Source organism: Melopsittacus undulatus, chromosome 7 (genome assembly GCF_012275295.1).
Source record: "Melopsittacus undulatus isolate bMelUnd1 chromosome 7, bMelUnd1.mat.Z, whole genome shotgun sequence".
Taxonomy (NCBI): Eukaryota; Metazoa; Chordata; class Aves; order Psittaciformes; family Psittaculidae; genus Melopsittacus; species Melopsittacus undulatus.
The window spans coordinates 36,854,826-36,877,754 of NC_047533.1; the positions used below are offsets into that span (position 1 = coordinate 36,854,826).

General features: G+C 37.5%; 1 protein-coding gene across 2 annotated transcripts; it reads right to left on the minus strand.

Moving 5' to 3' along the window:
• Positions 1-1,127: 1,127 nt before the first annotated feature.
• Positions 1,128-21,222, minus strand: NEIL3 (nei like DNA glycosylase 3). Of its 2 annotated transcripts, XM_031045808.2 has the most exons (11): positions 21,100-21,222; positions 19,024-19,139; positions 17,008-17,142; positions 15,764-15,977; positions 14,492-14,566; positions 11,828-11,994; positions 8,821-8,990; positions 5,320-5,722; positions 3,243-3,375; positions 2,283-2,439; positions 1,128-1,528 (listed from the first exon to the last, which is right to left on the minus strand). In XM_031045808.2, exons 1-11 carry the CDS (start codon positions 21,220-21,222, stop codon positions 1,476-1,478), a joined length of 1,746 nt encoding a protein of 581 aa, XP_030901668.1. In that variant the 3' UTR covers positions 1,128-1,475. The 2 variants fall into 2 exon arrangements, with proteins under 2 accessions (XP_030901668.1, XP_030901670.1); XM_031045810.1 differs by lacking the exon at positions 1,128-1,528 and having other exon boundaries at positions 1,905-2,439.
• Between the last annotated feature and the right edge of the window lie 1,707 nt (positions 21,223-22,929).

Here is a 22,929-nt window from a genome sequence, read left to right on the forward strand (position 1 = left end):
TTATTTCTACACATTTCAGAATTGCTCTCAAACATTTTACATTTTATCTGCTAGATGACGTCTCTTTCCTGAATTTATAAGCTAAGTATCTATTTCCTGAAACAATCCTTTGTCCAAAATAGTGATACCATTCAGGGATGCAACCATTCTGCAATATCTTAGGAGAGATTTAGATGTTTGTAATTCTTAACCTGTATTATTGCAACTTCATGCACAATCAGAGACTATAAAAATCTCTAATTTGCAACCTCACTGGTAAATAGTACGTATCTGCAGCCAGCTCTGGTTTCTTCAAGTGGATAGAGCCTATGCTAGCCTATGACATTACAATTGAGACAGTAAATACAAGTTTTTGCATACTAATATTTGTAGCTAGGCTGAAAGTAGCAGAAATGAGGCAATAGAGAAAGTAATTTTTTAAAACACAACTTCTATTTGAGGTGAAACTTCTGCTATTGTAATAGTTTTGTGTTCAATGTAAGTTATTTCTAATGCTTTTAATGTATACAAACTTTGGGAAAAATGACATATTCATTTTACCAATTATTGTATTTTAAACACTTTTCCTTAGTTTAAGCAGGACATATTGCTCATTTCAATGAAGTATTCAGATTTTGCATCCTCAGAGGGTAAATGCGATTTATACATCACTGCTCCACTGTCCCAGTTGACTTTTACACTGCTTATGCACTTCTTTTTAAAAACCATACCACCTGTTATAGAAATGTAAGAATAGAAAAAGGAAAGTGATTGCCATATCTAATAAAAGCAGTTAATCCTTTAAAACTTGTATGTGCTGTACGTAAATGGATATTCACATCTTGTCCGGCTGTTAGGATAAAAAAAGACAACAGCCCAACTGTTAATTTTTTAAGTGTCAAACTGAAAAAGTTACTTAATTTCCAGTTTCAGTGAGATCTTAACATCTGTGTCAGGCAAGTGATGAAAAATGGTTGATAATTCTGTTTTATTTTTCATGTTTAGCTGAACTGTTGAAGATTTATTGCTGTACAAAACATCCAAAAGCATGTACAAGTTAAAAATAATCAAACACTATCACAGTAATCAATTGTACAAATACAAGTGAGGAACTGGTTAGATAGAAGTTTTAAAGATTTAGACATATAAGCACAAGCTAGCAGTGACACCACATTGTAACATCAAACAAAAAGATGGCAATGGAAAGGCAGTCTTCACCTTCTGAAGTAGCTTGTTTTGTTCTCAGGTGGAGTTCTGTACCCCACTATAAATAATAGGCTTCATGAAAGATATATATAGTCTTTGGAAAGAGGCCATTGAGTAACATAAGGATTATGGTTTCTACAATCTGATTAGAACAGATTTCCTTCACATAAGGAAAGTTTTAAAAGATTTCAGAGGTATCAAAGGCTACTGAAAAGAGGAAGAAAAAAGCCTCCAGATTTGTGTTGGTTAGGACAAGAAATCAGTTTCACTTGTACCATGGCATGGAAGATTTAATTGGATTGAACTTCCACAAGTTTCTCCAGAAAATTAAGTAGTCTTTCCCCTCAAAATAATAAAAGGCAGTTACCTCTCAGAAATGGCACAATTAATTCTGAAATATTTACAAGGAGGTATGATTTTATTGTGTATTACAGGTGGATTAAGGGAAAAAAGTTCAGTAGCAACTAGAATAAATTGTTAAGACCTGGCTTTAAAATATGTAATTAGGAAAGCTGCAGAGTCATGTTACTAATTTTAAGGCAGTTTTTGTCTTTGTTTTCCAAACCTAATCAAGGTCACACATTCAACTATGCTAACATTTGAAGTGTACAGTCCATTGCTGTTTCATTTTAAGCTCTGAGTAAACAAAGCATAAAGTATTTAAACAAGTGTATTTTCTTTATATTAACTTTTATTATTTTATTATGTTTACACTTATGGAAAAATCTGCCACTTTAAAATACTAATTTAAAGTTATTGATTCTATAAATCACGTGCTTGAAAGTACAGAGTGCTGACAAACTTCAATGACATGTACATGAAAAAAGGAAACAGTTCAATTTTTAATTAGAAATACAACAGTATGTCACAATATACTACAAGCTAGATGATTATTGCAAAATAGTATGCAGCACACAAGCAGCGTTTAACTTTTACAGGACTATGTAAAATGACTCTCTCCAGACCTGCAGTTCTTTGTGCTGTTGGAGATGTTTTTCTAATGAAGCAGCAAATGGAAAAATGACCAGCCAAGTTGTATGCACTTAAGACATCCTGAGGAGGAGCTAACTATTGATATCAAGGAATAAGTTGCAAACCTGGCCCATTTTCTGCCCATTGAAAAAAACCACACTGTTTTTCCTTCCCAAGAGGGCACACAAAGAAGTTCTTTCCATTATTGGGACCAATCTTCAAGACAGTCTTCATAACAGATCGCTTGCCATGGTTACAAAACGGAAAATCCAAGTCAGCCCACTGCCAAAAGAAACAGGTTTAGGCACAGTTTTGGCATATATGGTGGCTATGAATTCCTTATTTTAAAATTCGCAATAGAAACAGTTCTATGGGGCAAGGCCCTAAAGGAAACTCCTCCTAGTAGTTAAAGTAGTTTCATCTCTTTCGTGATCATTGATTTTAGGTTTTTCTCTCAACTGCAACTGCACACACTAACTAGTTTAACTGTAAATGATGCTAACACACAGTTTTCTTCAAATAAAGGCACAACAGTCATTACTGTCTGGAGTTCATCTGGTGGGAGGTGACTGAGTCAAATTCTTCTCAGTCACATACCTTCACAGCAAGCAGCAATGGCCACCAGTTGCAGCTAGGAAGGTCAGGTTAGGTATTAGTGCAGCAGTGGGAGCAGTTGCCCAGGCAGATTACAGTATCTTCATCCGTGGAGATTGAAGATTTTGGCTAGACAGAGATGTGTCTGATTTCCATATCTAGAGTTTGCCATAGTCATTCTTCAAGCAAGAAGATGATCTGAACAACTTGTACAACTCCCTTCAACATTTCTGCTATGCATCTATTTTACATCACTTGGAAGCAAATCAACATTTGAACAAGCAGGGGCCTTCTTAGCAATAAGAGAAATAACTAAAACTATAAATTTGTAACTGCTATGATGCTTTTAGCTTCAATTCAGTGTGCAAAAATATTTAAAACTACCTCAGACTTTAAATGGATCATATCTGTCCACAAATACAGATCACCGGAGCAAGAAGGGTGCAGAATAAGTGCCTATTAGAAAACAGGCCCTGCAGTCTTATACATACCTGAAAGTAATCACACTGAGTTTCCCTGGGTAGAGAACAGGTATAAAACTGCCTGCCCTTGTTTTCTCCATTCTTTCTCACAACTCTGAGGCTGCAGAGCCGTCTGTGTTTGCTGCAGCGAGGATGGCCTGCACTTAACATACAAATATCATCTGTCAGATTAGCTTGAGGTATGCTGTAATGATAGGTTACAAAATGACACCTGCATAATGTTAAAGGTATTACCAGCCAAAGAAACCTTTCTTACCATTACAATAGTTCACTCAGTGTTCTTTTGCACACAATGACAGCCAGGCAACTTACTTCTCTAATGCACTTTATTGCACCTTTAAAGCTGAATGATTGCTAGTACTGAAGACAAGACTGTGTGCTTTTCTTGCAGGTATTACACCAGTTTTCCCCAGCATTAGCCCTTGTTTTGAATAATTTTAAAGTAATATGCAAAACAAAATAAATATTACTACAGCTATTATACTGTCCAATCCAAATTCTGACATATTCTAAAAGAGTATCCTACTGTCAGAGGGGAAAAAGACCAATACAAAGTAGCTACTCCAGGTATTTGTATGCTTCCCAGAAAAGACTCCCCCTCTTCTTACTAAAATATTACAGTAATGCTCCAAATCATATTCAGACAAGAAGTACTCCACCTGAGGCAGGGTGGAAGGGTGTTCTTTAAATGGGATAAAGTTTCTTTCTTTCTTCCTCATAATTGAGATAGTCAGAGATTATCTGACTGCAATAAACAAGGCTTTATTTAAAAACAGTAGCATGAAAAAAAAAACCAGTTACATGAAAAAGATTAATTGTCTGACATGTATCTTTCCAATGTGTGTATATAGCAGAAAGGCCTGGAGGGTGAGAGGGATAAATAATTTATTCTGGTTATCAGTTTAGGAATTTCATGTTCTTTTATGTCTGGCAGATTGCAGTCCTGCAGACATCAGTAGTTTTCTTCCAACACCTCATTGAAACAAAAGAAAAAAACTCAGGACTTTGTATTGAGTTTTGTTACAAGTGTTTGGCTTTGGCATGCGTTTTCTTAATTTTTGTCATTTTCTGTTTAGTTTTTTGTTTGTATTTTGTGGGGTTTTTTTTAATGTTGATGAGTTGCTTTAACTACTTTGTTACCATCACTGATACAGTCTCTCTTTTTTGCACTCCTCTGTCTTCTCAGTTACCCTGCCCACCTCCTCAGTTCTCTGTAAGTGTCTACTGCAACAGCAAGGAGAAAGTATATTCACACAGCCTAACCTGGCTAGCCACTGGGATCCCGTTTCAAAACTGATGCTTCAACAATGCAAGGAATAATTTCTGTATTTCGGAACAGACACATCACCAAGAAGTTTGTAGCATATTGTTAATATTTCACAGTCACTCTGAATAATGTACCACTAAGTGACATCTATCTTGCAGTCCCATTGCTGTTGTGTATGTCTGCCCAACTTTCTGACAACCCTAATAGATTCTCACGCTTCTCTTAACAAGGCAATGAATGTGTCTGAATAGGGCTGTGTAAATACAAATTCATGATAGGTAGAGCATTGAAGTAGTTATATATAGAATGGGAAGGAAAGTTAAGAGAAAATAGTGATGGGAGGTTCATTAAGGTAGCTGAATAGTTTCATACCATGGGAAGAATTTTGAGAACTGCTAGTTGACATATGACTTTAATTGGAATATATTAATTCAGCTACCTTCCTTTTGTCATCTTTCATGATGATTTCAATGATCTATAGTAATAGCAACTATAGTGCTGAGACAACCCTTTAGGTAGAACTTTATCTATTAGAGCTGTATTGCCCTATCCCATAGGAATAGTTGAACTATGAACAGTTGTTTAGTTAAGAGCAGTACTGGCCAGGTGACAAAATCAGGACTTTTCTAATGACAGCCTAAGTCATTCAGTGCTTTCAAAATCTGACTCTAATTTTAGTTTTCCAAGAATAATCTACCTCTGGCAGAAATCCAAAGATAACAGTGTCTGAACGCAAAAGCACAGTATTACAATAATCTTCAGTGATAAAGTTGATCTTTGGAATTATAAAAAGACTTGTATACATTTCAAAATACATACCTTACTGCTTTATTATATTGGTGAACTGAGAGTATATGATCAGTTTTCTGTTTCTTCTGTACATGTGTGAAAGAGAGAGGCTGCTGACGGGAGGATAAAGCCATAGCAGTTACAGGTGTTGGGCAAGGCTTGGTTGTGCTTTCCCATGACTGGCAGACACTGTTTTGTATGTGTCTACAATTACTTTTTGAAGCAACACACTGAGAGTGTCCATCGGATATTTGGGTATCATTTCCCAAATCGTCTTTGTTACCAAGAGCTGTTAAGACAAGAGTTGTAGTTCCAAATGCAGCTTTCCTATTGATCTTTATTTCTGTGCTGGGTTTTCTGAAGTTGTTACATGGGTACTTCACTAAGTTTCTGTTAAAGGCTGCAGAATCTTCAACATTCTCTGTCTTTGGAACTAAGGGAAAAGAAGTTATTCGTTATAATTCATCTGTATAGCGATATATCCTATTTCTGATCTGTAGTCATAAGTCATCATACAGAGAGTGAAAGAGTAAATTTACCATAGAAAGATGTCAAAACCTGTCACAGATTGGACATAGTACCAAATTTCTTACAATAACAAAAGCTCATACACTTTTGGAGTCACATACAGCATGTGTTTCAAGATAACATTACCATTGTTCAAATAATATTAGATGTGAATAGTAAAGCTGTTGGAGAATTAACCATACAAAGTTGCATTTGACCTAATTACAGGTACTAAAATATTTAAATTTTCCAAAATAATCTTTTATAACCCTAGCACTGGAAGATGGCAGGGCATGGTATCTCCTAGCAGCAATACATTACCTAAAGTATTGTTTTACTGTTGACACAAAAAGGAACAAAAAGGATTAATTTGTTGGGGTTTCTAGTGCTTTCAGAGCTCATACCCTTTCCAAACATTGCAAACATCCAAACTTAACTGATCCATTACTCTAAGAGGCTTTGAGGCTTTAGAAGCAAGCAGTTCAGAAATTTACTTTGCATTTATTTTCTGACGTGAACAGTATATTTCTTCACAGAATGAGAGGCCTATCTAGTGGGCAATAATCATTCCAAAAGAGTGGTCAGAATTTATTAGTCCCAGTTCAATAAATAAGGAGTCTGTAGGTTATCTTTCCTAAGAAAAGGGTGAAAAGATAAAGTTTTACGGGGTCCCTATGTGCAGCCTTTGTAAAGTACTGTGAAATCATAGTGTTCAAGAGCAGAGTCGTTTCTTTTCTACCATCTCCAGCAAGTGTCTCACTCCTACATCTTCTGTCCATATAAGGAAGAGGGAATGAAGCAGAAGAAAAATGGGTAAGTAAGGCATACACAAGGGCATGCTTTCTCTAAAGTCATTCTCAGTCAGAAACAAATAGGAATCCTTACAGTTTACTTTAAACGCTTATTTCCAGGCTCCTGTTTTGCCACTGCTGCACAGTGGAACATACTGGTTCCAGTGCATTCAGATGTGCTTAAGGAAAAACAGGAGCTTGGCCTTGTTCTTAGCAAAGGAAAAAGAAAATTGAGATGTAATGGTAAATATTTTTGTCTAGAAACTGATTTTAGCTCTAAGGCCAGTAGCTAACTCTATGTACCAAGTATTCTGTCCTTAAAAACTCATCCTTTTCTATTGACAGTAGTTAATTTAGAAATAACATAAAAGACAAAAAAAAAAAAATCAACAAAGTAAGAAGGCAAGGAATCCTAAAGTTTGAGGAGAGGTAAATAAAAGCGTTAGAAACCAACCTCAAATACCTCTCCTATGATGCAAAAATAAGTTACTTAAAAAAAAAAAAAAAGAAATTTCATAACAGTATTCCACCAAGTCTAACAGATGTTCAAATTCCAGGCATCTCTGCAGCATTGGCACATAGCTACACAAGTGAAACTTAAGAAGTACCAGAGAAGGAACAGGATTTTGTTACAAAGCTTAAAATAAAGTATTTGTATGCATGACATTATGTATTTTAAGGTCCAGCTGACACTATTAATTCCAGGATAAATGTTAGTTGGTAAATCTGAGTCTGTGGACAGATTAAAACTTTCAGGTTTCTGGCACTGATTTTGCAGGAGAATTATGTAAGATTATCCTCTGCTGGCAACAACTGTCACGTAAGGCATGGAGACATATTTTTTGATTCCTGGCCTAAAGAAATGGACTTCAGCTAGTGTAAGGTAAGAGTTTCACACACTACATTCATAAAATCAGTAACTAGAATGAAGCAGTAATTAAAAAAAACACAAAAAACAAAAAAACAAAACACTAGAACTTGTAAGAACCAAAATTAGTACCATAAAGTCACTTCTTCAGTAACTGGGAATTTGGAGGCACTTTGGAAAGTATGGCTCAATTAAAGATCAATATTACCTTCAATTCTGATTTCAGCATCTATACTTTCAGTCACAGTTGAATGTAGTAAACTTTTAACACTAGGTCCTGAAGCCCACATACACCCACTAATTCTTCTCAGATACAAAATGCCTGTATATTGTTTACAACTATCTTTCAGTTTTGTAGTACCACAGATAGAAAAATTAAGAACTAAATTGTAGCATGCAGCCACTTACTGAATACTCCACTAAATGTGAAATAAGTATTAGGTTTTCAGGTAGAAAAGCTTCAGTATGGAACTGTTATAGAATTAGCTTTATCCCTGAAAGCCAAACACATGCACGCCTCTAGGCTTTGTTTCTTGGAACGTATGTAGCAATTAAATATGTTTTGGAGCAACAGTCTTGAGGCAGATAACTTCCTCTAAATCCCTCCACAGGATTCACTCACTTTTTTTTCTACAGAAAGCGCAAAAGAATACAAAGCTCCTCTTTACAGAGAAAACAGGTATCAGTGGGAAGTCTGTCCATAACCTCACTCATCTTTTCTTAATATCCAGAATTTCAATACAGAAATCTGGAGAGAAGTCGGCATGTTATTCATTCCATCTTTCCGCCCATGTTGGGGTCTCATTCATAGCTGCTTCTGCCCACCAGATCTAGATAGCAGCATTAAAAGCTCCAGCAAGAGAGAAACAACAAATTTAGGTAAGAAGTCCCAAACCATCCTTACTCTGAACTTGGAGGGAAAAACCTAGCTCCTGAGAAACCTGACATCCTTTTGGAAAGGTACCAAAATATGCTGCTTCTGTTCACATGAGAGAATGATAATTGCTTTTCTGCCTCTGGGGATTTCTCTGCAATATGCTGCAATCTTCTAATGAATTTAAGTAGAGTTGAGAGAATGGAGTTTTGTCTCACCCCTTGCCCCTGAAAATGAAAAAGATCACTGCAGAGGCTTTTCTACAAAATCCCACCTCAACACAAAGTGGGAAGAAAAGCCTCTTTTAGGCTTTAAAAAAAAAGGTTTCCCATGATCATCTGTGTAAAATTTCCCCAAAATCCAAATTTAACTTAGCTAAAGTTAATTACTTAAATAGATTCACAATAAGACACTTATACAGTTCTAAAAATTGCATCAAAACCAAATCCTCCCCCCTTTTTCAGTATAAATTCCAGACAACCTTTCAATACCTTCAGGCCTTGAAGTTAAACAGGCATCACAAATTTCAGCAGAAGCCTTATTTATTAGGGTACAGCGCATGCACGTCCATTCCTCTTCAGACTTCCAAGCTACATCTTCATTAGAACATAACCCTCTGCCATATGCCCAGCCAATTAAGCTATTTCTAGTTGGCAATTTGCTGTAAAACAAAAGAACGATGTTAGTCTTTTGTGACATTTCTTCTACAAATTGTCTTATACCACTATGTGCAGGGAGGCACGGGGCTGGAGAACAAGTAATACACAGTGTTGTGCCTGCCTATCATAGCCTGGACCGTATGTCACGGTTAGAGTTTGATTTGCTATTTTTCTTTACCTCAAGGGCAAATCTTTCCCAATGCTGCTTAGTAAATACAAGTATTTAAATCCTAAAATCACAGAATGGTTAGGGTTGGAAGAACTGTTTCAGTACATTTATGAGCAAATGCATTATTGGACAAAGAACTGTTCAGAAACTAAACTACAGAAAGTCACACAATCTAGCAAACAAATTGTTTTGCCCTGATTTAAATGGTGCCCATTAGACCACTTTTTTATTGTAACAGCCAACAGAACTTAAAACCTTAAAAGTTAAAAAGTCTAGAAAAGTCTTTCTTCTGAATCACCATTTGCTAGAAAACCTTCTAATATGTAGGAGTCTGCTCAGAATAAAGTATGTTTTTTTTGTTGGTGGTGGTGGTGGTTTTGTGGATTTTTTTGGTCCTGATCAGAAAGAGCTTGGGAATGTCCTAGCTGTGACTGGTAAGCCAAATCTGTATTCCAGACACTCCTACAGATTACATTTTATTATTTCCCTGTTGATTATAATACTTCCTATGGCGATACACTGATATACAATCATAGTTACTATTTTACAGTCACTGCATTTTGTCATAGTATCCAAATACTGTTAGCACAGTAAATATAACTTGAACTTACCCGTTAAGTAAGATATATGTAGGCTTTTAAATACTATGGTTGATAAGTTTTTATGGCATTATGCACTTTCAGGGGGCTTTTTTCTAATTCTAAGAATTTAAGCACTTAATAATGCAAATGCCATACTTTGGAACTGTTGTGATACAGCTTAGACCCTTAACAGCCTACATTTCTAAGATAATGTGAGGGATATCCACTATTTACAACATACCTTCCATAACAGGGAAACTAAAGAGGTTAATGAGAACTTCTGACATAATGGAGATGCTATGCTGTCAAAAGGTAAAGCAGACATTACAGTATGATTCACCAAAATACTGTGGCTAGATAACAGCTGAACAGGAAGTGTGAAAAATGGGTATTTTTACATTATTAGATCAGATGTTCTATTCAGCTACCAAAAATGTATTACTAGACTGAATATGTTCAGCATGTCATCCTTCCAGTGTGACCACAGTGTCATTCTGCCACCCTTCTCCCCATTTTGGAACATGAAATATGTGGTGTGTGGTGTTTTTAAGACTCAAGGTACATTTGGATTTGATGAGGTATAAGCTTATAATGAGTATTTTCTTCATTTTTTTTTCAGTTGAGAAAAACCATAAGCTACCTGATTTGATCCAAGAACCACTGGGTTAAATTCTACACTTTATGATCTGTAGCAAGTCAGTTTGATCACACAGGTTCCTTTCAGCCTTCAAACGTGAAAAGCTTGAAATGGCAGATAAACCACTGGAGCTACTCATTCTTTTATTTGGTAACAGTTACTGCATAACAGAAGACAGAGCAGTAGAACACAAAGAGCTTACCATTACGATGAGAACAGCACAAGAAACAACCTTTTCACTTTATAGCTACCATTGTTAAGTTTTTCAATGAAGTATATCACTGTTTAATTATGTTTAAAAAAAAACAAAGAAACACCACCACCACAAACAACAAAACCCCAAACTACTACTTGTTCTAGAACAGAGAAAGAGATCTTTTTTAACTTGCATCATTTTCTAGTTATCTGACTCAACAGAACAATGCTGTCTTCCCACCCTTCTGCAAAACATTGCTCATTGGGGTTATCAGCATGTGAAATATTTATCTCCCATGCTGGCATTTCCTACAATTGATCTATACTCAAAGGTGATTTTTAAGCTTTAACCAAAATCCCTGCAGCCATCTGAATCTTCAAAGTAGGTTGGAGGTGGGAGAGGGATTTGTGCTTTCTGTAAATTTTATCTAATACACACACACGCACAGAGCTTGCAAAGCAAAGCAATGGCTTTTATTAGATTGATAAAGCTCAGTGTAAAAAGGCAAGATTCTGAAACCTCAGATGAAAATTTTCAAGATTCACTTGAGTATAAGAGTCCGAATAAAGTGCTTTTGGAGCTTTTACCTTCTGATCCTTTGGGATATCAAATGCATTTTGTGCGCTCCTAAAATAAATGAAAGAAATCTGCTGCTAGCACAACTTATGTGGAACTGAAAGTGTCCCTGTGGCACACCTGTAGTAAAAGCTTTCCAAATAAAATAAAGAGGAAAACAAAAACCCTAAAAAGTCCTAAGTCCTACAATATTTGCTGCACTTTGAATTTACTAAGGTTTTAGTTACCCTCATCCAGAACAAAATTCCACAGATGCACAGCTATCTAGATATTTGACGACTGAAGAGGCTATCCTATGAAAAGAAATAGAAACAAGAAATAACCCACCTTACACCATTCAACTCAGTTGTGCGTATGCATCCAAGCCTATTATATTGATAACACCAAGAAAAGGGGCAGTTTTTCCAGCAGCAGCAAGTAATTCTGAGTACGCTGAATTGTTTTTTTTATTCCTACATTCAAATAGCAACCATTTAATAACAGATATGCCCTTTCAAATGAAAAGTATTAAAGAACTGAAGCTTTTAACCATTTCTAAATGCCAGTGGGCAAAACATTTTTCTTTCATAAAGTCAAGGAAATAAAGTGCACAAAGATCTATTCTCTTTGAGAAGTGATAAATGCACTTGGAGGTGCTTAAGCATTTGATGGTTAAAAGTACTACATATTTACCATCATACCTTAGATTGACGAGCTGAGGATCTGCCTTTTGACATCCAGTGCAGAAGTAAGTCATCCTGTTATTCTCTCCTAAACGACACACAGTGATCTTACAATCGCACTGAGCACAGGCTCGGCGCTTGTATACTTTGTAGTGTTTGTAGAGTGGAGACCCCGTTTTGCGGCACTAAAACAGAATGTGTTTAAAACCCAAGTTAGAGATCAAATATAAATTTGATGTCAGTCCTCCTACAATTCAACTGAAGCTAAAATAAAAATAAATAAATTAAAAACCAACAACAAAACCAACACAGAAACAAGTAAACTGACAGCTTAATGACTTCATAAAGATATTTAAGGCACATTCACAATGGCTATCATATTCTTTTATGAAGTTTACTTTAAATCAGGTATAACACTGACAGGAATTCTCCACATAATGGATTAAAAGACAGAATACAAAACAAATACATGCTAGGGACTCCCTGTGTTCAGCTGAACCAGCTAGCTTGACTTAACAGGAGCCATCTTTGACCTGGCACCTGCAGGAGTGTTCTTAAGGAGCTGATGAGCTCTCGCCAATGCAGCACAGAAAACAAAATTAAACCAAACATAAGCCACAAAACTAACATCACGTTCCCTTGTTTGAAAAAGAATCAAAAGCACACCACAGAGCCAGCTCAGACCTGATTCGACAATCTGGGTTGAGCAGCCTTCCCAAAACCTGAAGAAACACACAATTCAGGAATACTGCATTTCTGCAGTATTTCTGCAGAAGTTGGGTAGCAGCCAGTAAAGTTGATCAGCTTCAGTCTTAGCCCTGGCCATACCAGACAAGTTGGCTCATAAGAAGCCACTTGGCACTATAGAAAGCTCCCCTGATCATGGAAGAGAATCATACTGAATTCAGTACAGTACAAGCCCAAAGGGCACAGTGACCTAGAGAGCCTCCAGAGGGCTGACAAGCAGGTACATTTCATGACAAAACTCACAGGGCATCAGCATAAACATACCTCAGCTAAAACTGGCAGAAAAACAACAATAAAAACAAAACCAAACAAGAAAAGCCCACTTTAGTTGCAGACAACTCTGCAGAGCCGCATGAGTTTCTGCACTACAGCTGAAGTTCAAATGATAGAGCTGGCCCAGCAATACCAGCCCAGCTCTGGCAGGGCTCAATGGCTCTACCTCCATGATGCACGATGACCCTTGAGCTCTCCCCAGATACAGGGGTCTTTGAGCACAGCCTATTTGCTTCTGCTGTGCTTTTGAATAAGTCTCACTGAATGAGAAAGCTTTCACGGGTACAATCTAGTAATTCAACCAGAAGGAATTACTAACATATATTAACATTAATATTCACAAGCAGTTTGCTTTCTCCTCAAGGTTTACAGTTAGTTTCTTATTAGTATTTTTCTCCCATCCAGTTATTTAAAAATCAAACAAAAGCAACAGCTTTTTACATAAACAAGATTCCTCAGCTCTGTATCTGTAAGGTGTTATTACAAACAATACAGTAGGATTATACAAATGTTCTGCAATAGTCTATAAAAAATGATCAAGCACTACCCCTTGTATTAACCTATTTTCACTGTTTTTATCTTAAAGAGACTTGGGGGGGTGATGACTATCTATCTTTTAAAAGCACTTGACTGGTGAATACTTGCTAAATATAGATTATAAAAGTTTTGAAAATGGCTAATCTGAGCTACAGAAAGTTTAATGTGTTTGTTTATTGTCAGTCTAAAAAACTGCTGACACATTAAAATTTCCTAGTACTACAGTTGTTGCAGACACACTCTTCACTGCCAGACTTCAGTGAAGCCTGGAGAATGAAAAGATTTGCCTAGCCAATAGACTAAACTACTCTTCAGTGGGCTGGGGGAAAGCAGACATTGAAGCAGACTATTAAATTATGTGTTTAGCCTTTATGATTGAAAGATGGTATTAGGGAAGTCAGATGCCCTCCTTCTAGCCTACCAAAAAAGAATTTTTAGCAGCACTAGCTCCTTGCCTTTCATAAGTACCAAGATAAACAGACATGAATTTCATTGCTCCTTTTAATTTCTCTGCACGCAGCTTAAAGAAGAAAAATATACAAGAATTCTGTCAAATTCTCCCTCCTATTTTGGAAAGTAAAGAGTAACCAGGATGGAAGAAATTAAATCCTACTGAAGTTGTGGCAGTAGGGAGAAGCTGGAATTTATTTTACTTTAGCAACCAAAAACATTGCTTCAGTTAGAAAAAAAAAAAAAGTTGTTGAAAGTTACAATCTGTTCATTCAAATAAATGTACTTGCCATTGCAAGTGGCAAACTCTAGTTCCCGGTTTGAAGAGTGACCTTTATATTCTCTTACAAGCAAGTGTGCGCTTAACCTACAGCAAGTCTGACATGCTCAGAGCTGCACTGCAGCACATGCACAGTGAAACTGAACTGGCCCTTAGGCTGCATCTGTCAAACTCTTCTGCTGCAACTGGGCCAAGCTATACACATTCTTACAGCCTAGACTCCCTTACCTTTCCATCATTTGACAATTCACAATTAATAAAGAGCACACAAACCAACATTCCTATTTACAGAAACACATGTCCTGTTGCATCTTATGACTATTTTCACTAGATGATCACATACAGCTAACATGCTGGAGTCAAGTTTTGGAGGTTTCTCAGAAACGTGCCAATACCTTATAAAAAAGCAGGGTAAAATCACGTGTCATTTTCACCAAATGACGTATATGCTCATCTGTCAGTTGGCAAACCTGTAAGTCAGACAAAAACGATTTTTAGAATATTAGAATGCCAAAGGACAACAGCAGAAAGACCTATAATGTGGGGGTACCTCGAACACCATCAACTTATGTGGAACTGCATTGCCTCCTGTTGTGGTAATTCTTTGACTTCACATTGATATATATCATCTCAGTAAAAGTGTATGTTTTGACATTCTATACTATACAAACTCACTGTGTAAATAAATACCAAGCAACATACTTTAGCTCATGCTTTGTGACACAAAATGTTAAATAAAAGTTTCAGTTGTCTTTGTCTATATTGACCTAAGAGTTTCTGATGACAGGAATCACATGAAATTAACAACTCCTAGTTGCCTCTTAATTTACTCATGGATTATGATACAAGCTGTCTATCATCAGAGGCTCTTTTCTGCAAAAGATCTTCAGGAAAAATACTTGAGGCAAAGGCATCACAATTAGAGAGATATATCAACCCAATTTTTGTCAAGAAATCACATTTTTCTTTCCTTTGTTCCCATTGCAGATACAATTAATATCCTGACTGATCCTATAAAAAGCTTTCAAAATATTATGTATATAAAGCTTTCCAGTTACTATCTTCACCAGCTTTTCTTTATGTACTATGTAATGTCAATCTGTTTCGTAACCATTGGGCTTCTTTTCAACCAAACTTTGGAGATACATGTTTGAGGATCTTAATCAAGAAAGAATGTTAAACAATGGTAGAAAAGTAAATTATGCCAGCTAGTAAGACAGGAAGTGGAAGAAACAGCAGCAAAACCAATCAACTCTACCACATAAACTATTTTGGCTAGCAGCTGAACAAAGAAAACCAAAGCACTTTTCACTTTATTTATAGGCTGACAATTTAATGATAGCAAAACAGGATGCCAGAAAAAGTCAGGATTTTAAGGTTAAATTAATTCCCTGCTAAGGAGAGATTTCAAGATGTAATAAAGAATGCTTAGCCCCACAAAATACGCCCACTCTGTGAAGCATGAGTAGCAGCAACAGTTTCTAAGGAATGCCATTGCAAATGTCTCCAGTTATAATGATAAAACGTTAATTTAATGTCTTAGAATAACTTGAGAAATGACAGATCATAAAACCAAGGTAAGAAGATGACAAAACGTTATATAAATAAGTATGTACATTCTCAATACTTTGGTGTCATTAAAACCAATCTTGTGACATTTCACCCACCTTAACAGCTGGATGAAGACCACTGTCAAACAGTGCTTCATTTTTTATTATGTTTCCCACTCCAGGTAATACTGCTTGATCCAGTAACACATCACACAACATGAGGGTTTTGTGCCGCTTAATCTCACTTTCTGCTCTTAGGAAACTAAATTTTGGAGAACAGACATCTAAGCTTTCCATCATTCTCACTTTCTGCTCACTCTCAGATGCATTTCTGGAAGAGAATAACACATTAAGATTTATTTTTATTATATGCTAACATAGCAGTATGATTTTAAAAACAACACATGAAAGTATAATAGAACATTATATGCAGATAACAGAAATCTTGCAAATACCAGTGACAGGAAGAGGTACAGAAAGTACATTACCACCCCTCCCAGAAACAGATAAGTGATGCATGCAAGGAAAATGCATTTGATCCAACATACAAGAAAACACCATCATTTTGTTCATATTAGTTTAAAAAATAATTGCCAGATCCTTTTTTTAAAACTACTACCAACATTGAAAGACTATGCATTTGGGCCATCAGACATAACTAACTGTATGGTTACATGGTCCAATAGTTACTACAAGACAATAAAAGGTAATAGTTTCTTAAACCTTAACTCTACCAGGTTACATAGTCACTTGAAAATAGTACAGTACAAGAAGTCTCAGGCTTACAAAAGCTTTTCTTTTGTAATATTAAATATGCATATTGTCCTGGGTATGATACTTTAATTTACATGCTCCTTTTCCCCAAGGAGCCTCAAATGCTTTAAAATCAAGCTTGCTGTTATTTTTATTAGCAGTGAGAAGTACAATGCTGATGGTCAAAAATGTGCACTTAATGTAAATTAGAACAATTATATCAATTTGCTTCCAAAAAGAAAGCAAACATAAACACACACTCTTGAGAGCATAAAATCTGAAACCAGTAATCATCAAAGGTCCTTATTCTTGTTAAGGAATTGAGACTTGCATGGAAATTAAAGGAGCAATGGGGTTCAGCATTCAGATCCAAGAACGGACTTATTCGCAGTCTTGATGCCATTGCACAGAAATACTTTAACTGTATGTAAATTCTGATGCAAAAGTAGCAAAATTAAATTACCATACCAATATTTAGAAAGCTTTGTTTCTTTGTGTCTATGATGGTATCTGAACACTAAATTTGTGTGTGATTTTTCACTATGTTCTTGAAAGAATGTCGCACAAATAAACCAAGCTGTGTTTAATTTGGTTAGTTTCTGCTTTACCTATACTCTACTGTCACCTCGAAAAAACAAACAGTATCCTCTGTAAGCTGTATCTCCAAAACTGGTAGTGCTGCATTTCTGCCTCTGCTTCCACTGGGATTAATGCACATGGAACCATTCATACCAAAGTGAATCCTTGGAGAGAAAAGACAGTTCTTACAGGTATTTTATCTTCACAGTATTTCCAAACATAACACTAGTGTATGTTTCAAGTTATAAACTGTTCTTACCTAACCAAGTCAGTATGTATGTACATTAATTCTAGCCATTAAGAGTAACACAGCAACAAACTACATGCTTACATAATGCTCAATTCCCACAGAAAAATCTCCCCAAGTCAAAACTACTCCAAAACATAGCAGTTTTCCAGTGGTCTTCAAAATTCACTAAACAGAAGCCAAAACTGATCATTAAGTAACATGCTTTTCTGGTGTATCACACTTAGAATTTTTTCCACTTGACATACTGGTCTTCTAACACAGGTTCTTAAGTCTCCAGGGAGGCTGAAGGAAATGAAGCTACTTTACCAGAGAATTTTCTGTTAAATCAGGCAGAAGTTACCTGGTATGAAAGAAAAGATTTCAGTCCCTGTATTGCCAACACTTTTATCATATCAAAGCTACTTCCAATAACGCCATAAATAAAGTAATTAACATCTGCCATATGTTGTTTTCTGCTTTTCTTTGCCTACAACCAAGGCAAAACCTGCAGGTCAATTAAAAATTAATATAACAAAGAAACTGGAAAATGCCCAGTTGGCAAAGGAGTGGAACAGACTCTTTCAAACATTCCTTCTACTGGTCACTAATGCTTTAAAAGGGCTTACATTTTATGATATATCCTACTAGGATCTAGTATACGTGAGCAAAGGACAAGTTTGGCTATGGTCTCATGCATTTTATTTATTACAAATTCACCAGGTACATTCAAGCCACAAAAAACCTGTAAGACAGAGAGACTGTCCTACTTGTATACATAGTATATCAGAAAATAAGGATTATTTTGTAGCTACAAAAAGATGTAATAGATTTAGAAAGATTAGAATTATGTTGCAAGTAGAAGGGTAAAAGAAAATCCTTAAATGGAAGTCTTAGCTATTAAATATAAGAATCTTACTTACATATTCTGTACTAATTACCATAAAGAATGAGAGGGGATTTTTTTTTCATAATCCACTATACTGTGCATTTGGTTAGATTTATTTCTAGCTGACTTTGCATTACAGAAGCATACTGAAATAGAGAAAGTAATCTAGATGATTCCAAGTACAACCCTGGTGGCTAATACAAGATGTCCAAGAGCTTAAAGCATACAACAAAATCCTAAACATGCCAACAAACTCGAAATAAGCTCTGCAAAGCATAAGCAAACAATGATTTGGCAGTTTTTACCATTTGTCTAGGAAACAGCTTCACAAAAAAGTTAAGGTACACTTATGTTATCAAAACCATTCATATGCCAAATTTCAAACCACAGCTCCAAACCAAGGAGATGTTAATATTGTTGAAAGAAAACAAGCAAGAAAGCAAGCGTAAATATATACATACTGAACACTAAGACAGTTTTGTTTTGGTTTTTTTTGTCTACATTAGTTTATTAATGATTTAGTTGCTCTGATAAATGTTGAGTACAGAATTTAAGACTAAATTTCTTAAGGAAAGTTAAAAAGACTTGCAAGCAAAGTTTGTAGCAGAAGACATTGAGTAACTGTTACTTCATGCACTTCTCAGAGTTTTGTTCTTAGAAAATGCAATTTCCTGCTTGAAACAAAGCATTTAGGGATTAACTGCCCTTTTCAGAAACTGTTATGATGAATTTTAGGCTAAGAATAAAGTAGTAGATTACCCGAAAATGTAAGTGGCTATATCCATTATTTCCAGCATTACAGAGAGAAGATTGCAGGTAAGTTTCTTGATAACACTAATTTTCAAATCTCTGAAAGTGACTTTAGCAAGAACAAGATGACCCATGAATACATAGTCTGAACGCATGGGAAATCTTTTTCTCTCCTCTTACCTCAAAGCTTTCTGATCAAAATACATAAAAAATTCCTTTCCCAATGTCTCCACACCCCTGTAAACATGTCCAACAAGGAAATCATGACCAGAGGCTCCCTCCTTGCTTGCAGCAGTCTAAAAATGAATACACACACAGATTAAAGCAGAATTTATACTGCTTTGATTCTAGCATTAGTACACATTCACCAAATAGCTGATTTTTCCAACTTGAACAACATTAGACCTTTTCTCCTCGAGCAGCTCTACCAAAACCCGTGAGACTGTTAACCCAGGAAACAAAGTCACGATTGCTCATACTATCCCAACTCTGCTCCTCCTCTTCTGAATTGTAACAATACATCTTTTTATCAGGGAATGTTATGCCTTTTCCTTCAAGTAATGAATTTACAAGTCTTTAAAGCTGATGTAAATTAGACAGGTACAAACACTAGTCAGTATCAGTTCTGCCATTTGCGGGCCTACATCCTTCTCCAAATGCCTCCTGTTGGAGTTTCTACCCATGCTAATATCCTTTCAGAGTTACACATAGTGCAATACATATTACAGAAAATCTATCGCTGAGCTGACAGAGATATTTCTCTCTTCCTACTAGTTTAAAGTCTAATCTCAGATGATGTTGAAGAGGAGGTGGGACACTACAAAAGGACAAGAAAGAGGTAAATGTGAGATGGAAACAATACTGAAATTATAAGAAGGGACCACTATTGATTACCTTGTCCAAGCACTGGGGGCTCAAAGCAGGACTGTCTTACGTCAGGCAGTCTTAGGTCAGCTTCAGAGTGGCTCTAGGAAAGTCTAGGCACTCTGTTGGGCCCTTGTCCCAAGACCTGATTATTGTATTAGGAAATCTTTTTCCACCACAACTTAATCAGAAATTCTCCTATTGTCACTTGTATCTGCTGTCTCTAGCCCTACCTGCACCTCTGACAAGAGTTTGGCCCTGTTTCCTCTGCATCCTCCTTGTAGGTAACTGAAGAGAGCAGTAAAACCCAGTTCTATCAGCTTCTTAAGCACCATGTGCTTCAGCCAGCTAATCATACCAGGGGCCTCACTCTAGCATGTTACTACCTTTTTCCTAGCGGGGAGTTGGACTGTACTCCAAAGGCACTGTAATCCAAATGCAGCCTTGCAAGTTCTCAGCAAAGGTAAGGGCTGTCCTCAGCCTGCTGGCTACAACATCATTAGCACAGCCCAGTACAGGGCTGGCTGTCTTCCTTGGAGGGGCAAGTCTCAGCTGGTCTGAGCCTCTTTTATATGTGGAGTTGTTTTCCACCTGATCAGCAGCCAGGCCTGTGCCACTGCATAACATACTCTATTCCAAGTGCAGGACTCTGCAGGTCCTGCAAATGCTGAGCCTGTAAAGGTGCCCATGACAAAGAGCACCTTGAGGTTCCCAGTAGGTCCGTTCAGTCCCTGATGAAACCTGCAGGCAGTATCTTCACTGTCATGGGATCCCTAAGTGTGTGCCAACATTACACACTGTGCACTGAGAGCAGGTACCACATTTATTTAAACAGTTGGTCTAACCAAAATTACTTAAAAAAGAGAAGTAAACCCTTTGCAGCCCAGCACGTACCTTCTCCACCTCATGACATTCAGACTTGTGAAGACTTACTATAAATTTCCTTCTAAGTTTCCTGACACTAAATGACATTTAAAATGTATCCTAAGTGAATGACAGTGATTCTAAAACCTTTCCTTCGTGACTTTCAAAAGCCCCTGTGTTTGTGCAGCTTAGTCATCCTCTTACACAACTGACCCTGTTTGTTATGATGATGACAAGAATATTTAATAATTTAAAATACAAATAAAGACGGTACCCACGGACGACCCCACAGTAGAGGGTACCCGGGGAGCAGGAAGGGCAGCCATGTCGGCCGCACCAGCCATCCTGCTCCAGCCCCGCGTTCTCACCCCCACCCACTGCCTGCTCCCAGACTCATCTCCTCTCCCACAAACCCGGCATCGTTCACCGCCGCGCACACCCAGGGGCCCAAGCTCTGCGACCCCGGCCTGGCTTGGCGCTGCCCCTGAGGGGAGGCGCCTCTCCCTCACCCCCTGCTCGGTCCCTCACCGCGCCGCCGGCTCCGGCCGCGGCTGCCAGAGCGCTTCCCCGCGCGCTCCGCACCGCCTGGCCCCTCCGCACCCGGGCCTTCAACTTCTCGCCATTGAGCGCGCAGCCTGGGCCCTCCACCATGGCCGCAAGGAACCGCCAAGCACTACGCTCCGCACCGCCCGCCTCTTCCCTTCAAATCCGCCGCTCGCTTGGGGGCGGTGCTGCCTTGCCAGGCCCACCTCCGCCCTGGTGAGCGCTGAGCCGGTATAGCGGGGAAGCGAGGAACGCTTACGGGTCCTGGGGAGCTCAGGCCCAGACTGACAGAAGGAAACCGCACCCCGAAGGGTTCCGCTGGCAGGCGGGCCGCGGCTGCGGGGTTAGGTGAGGGTGGTGGCTGTCGCCCGACTGGAAGAGGTCACTGGGGTGAGGCAGCCTAGTTCTCTTCCAGTGCCGCCCAGCTGGAGTTTTAAGCTTAGACGGCCCTTTGTGTGGGCGGGAACGCTAATCAAAGAGTATTGTTCTGTGAGACACTTAAGGGAAGGCACGATATCTTCATTTTGTTCTTAAGTGTGAACTTCTAATGCCCTCTGATACCTAATCAGCTATCATAGGCTTTATGTTATTGTCTAAACCGCTCTTTAAAATACATCTTCTTTCAAGACTTTCTTAATGCACAACTGGAAGTTCCAGCCTTATGAAGTCAGTATTTATAGGTTTTTGCACTCGGTCTATGTTTACACAAGGCAAATGCTTCCTTCCCTGCTTCATTTGAAGTAAGAATAGACATCATAAACCCCACAAGCTCTTTACAAAATTGAAGGAACTTGCATTTGAGGGTAGCACATTAGATGGAATTTCCTGATGTCCACCTCCTGAGGCATACTCAGAATGTCTCAACTAATACTATTTGTTACATAAACACTGCATATCCAGTCTGTTATCTGGGTTCAATCTAAATACGTTTATTCCTAAAAGAATAAATGTCTTTTTTTTTCCTGAAAGGAAGTAACTATATGAGGCTAAAGTAATTATGTTTGCTGAAATAAAACTGTGAATGCAGGTGTGCTATTAGAGTATGCTACCCTTTGTTACAAATGCTTTTTTCTTTTTCGCAGTGATGTTTTGTTGTGATCCTTCTAGATCAAAACAAGAAGGCAGTCGTTAGCCAGAGAATTAAGCTCACTCATCAGAGAGCAGAAATCACCACTGTTCCAATATGGTATGTGAAACACAGATTGATTTTTCTGCTGCCCTTGAGTACTGCCTTACTGTTCTTCCAACACAGAAATTAATGCATAACTTGGGTTTCTGTATTCATATGTAGGCACCTTAAAAGTACAGACAGTAACAATTTCTGTTACTTGACTATCAAATGTAATGTTTTTCATGATAAGGGATTTTATAACTGGATATTTTTCAGTAGATGGTTTGTGCAGTGTGTTACAGCAGATTGGGTTTTCAGTTCCACATCTAATTCTGCAGGTGCATCAGAAGCTCCAATACTAACCATTTGTTAACGGTTCTCTAGCCCTTTATCCACTCATGTAAACAATGAATTTTAACTAGATTCCACAGTAACTCTCCTTTTGCATGCACTTTTATTCCTCTAAAAGTTGATTTCCAGCTACATGCATGCTGTCATTGGTGAGCTTTGTATTATAGCATTTGGTGGTGGTTGGTAAATATTTGTGCATTTGCTTTAATAAAAGCTTTTAAGAATACATATGAAGCAAAAAGAAGAGAGGTAATAGCACTGTAAGAGACACAAGTTCTGACTGTTTTGAACTTTGAAATAAATGCCCAATGCTGAACTCAAAACCAGGATATTTTTAGGTAAAAGTGCCTAAA

Bases quoted from the DNA above. Each gene is read 5' to 3' on its own strand.
- NEIL3 (XM_031045808.2), bottom strand. From the start codon at position 21,222: ATGGTGGAGGGCCCAGGCTGCGCGCTCAATGGCGAGAAGTTGAAGGCC. The intron at 3,376-5,319 runs GTATGTATTTTG...TTGTATGTTAAG, and splicing joins CAATATAATAAAGCAGTAAG to TGCAGGCCATCCTCGCTGCA. The intron at 1,529-2,282 runs GTTTGCAACTTA...TATTATTTTGAG, and splicing joins ATGGGCAGAAAATGGGCCAG to GGGAAAGACTACTTAATTTT.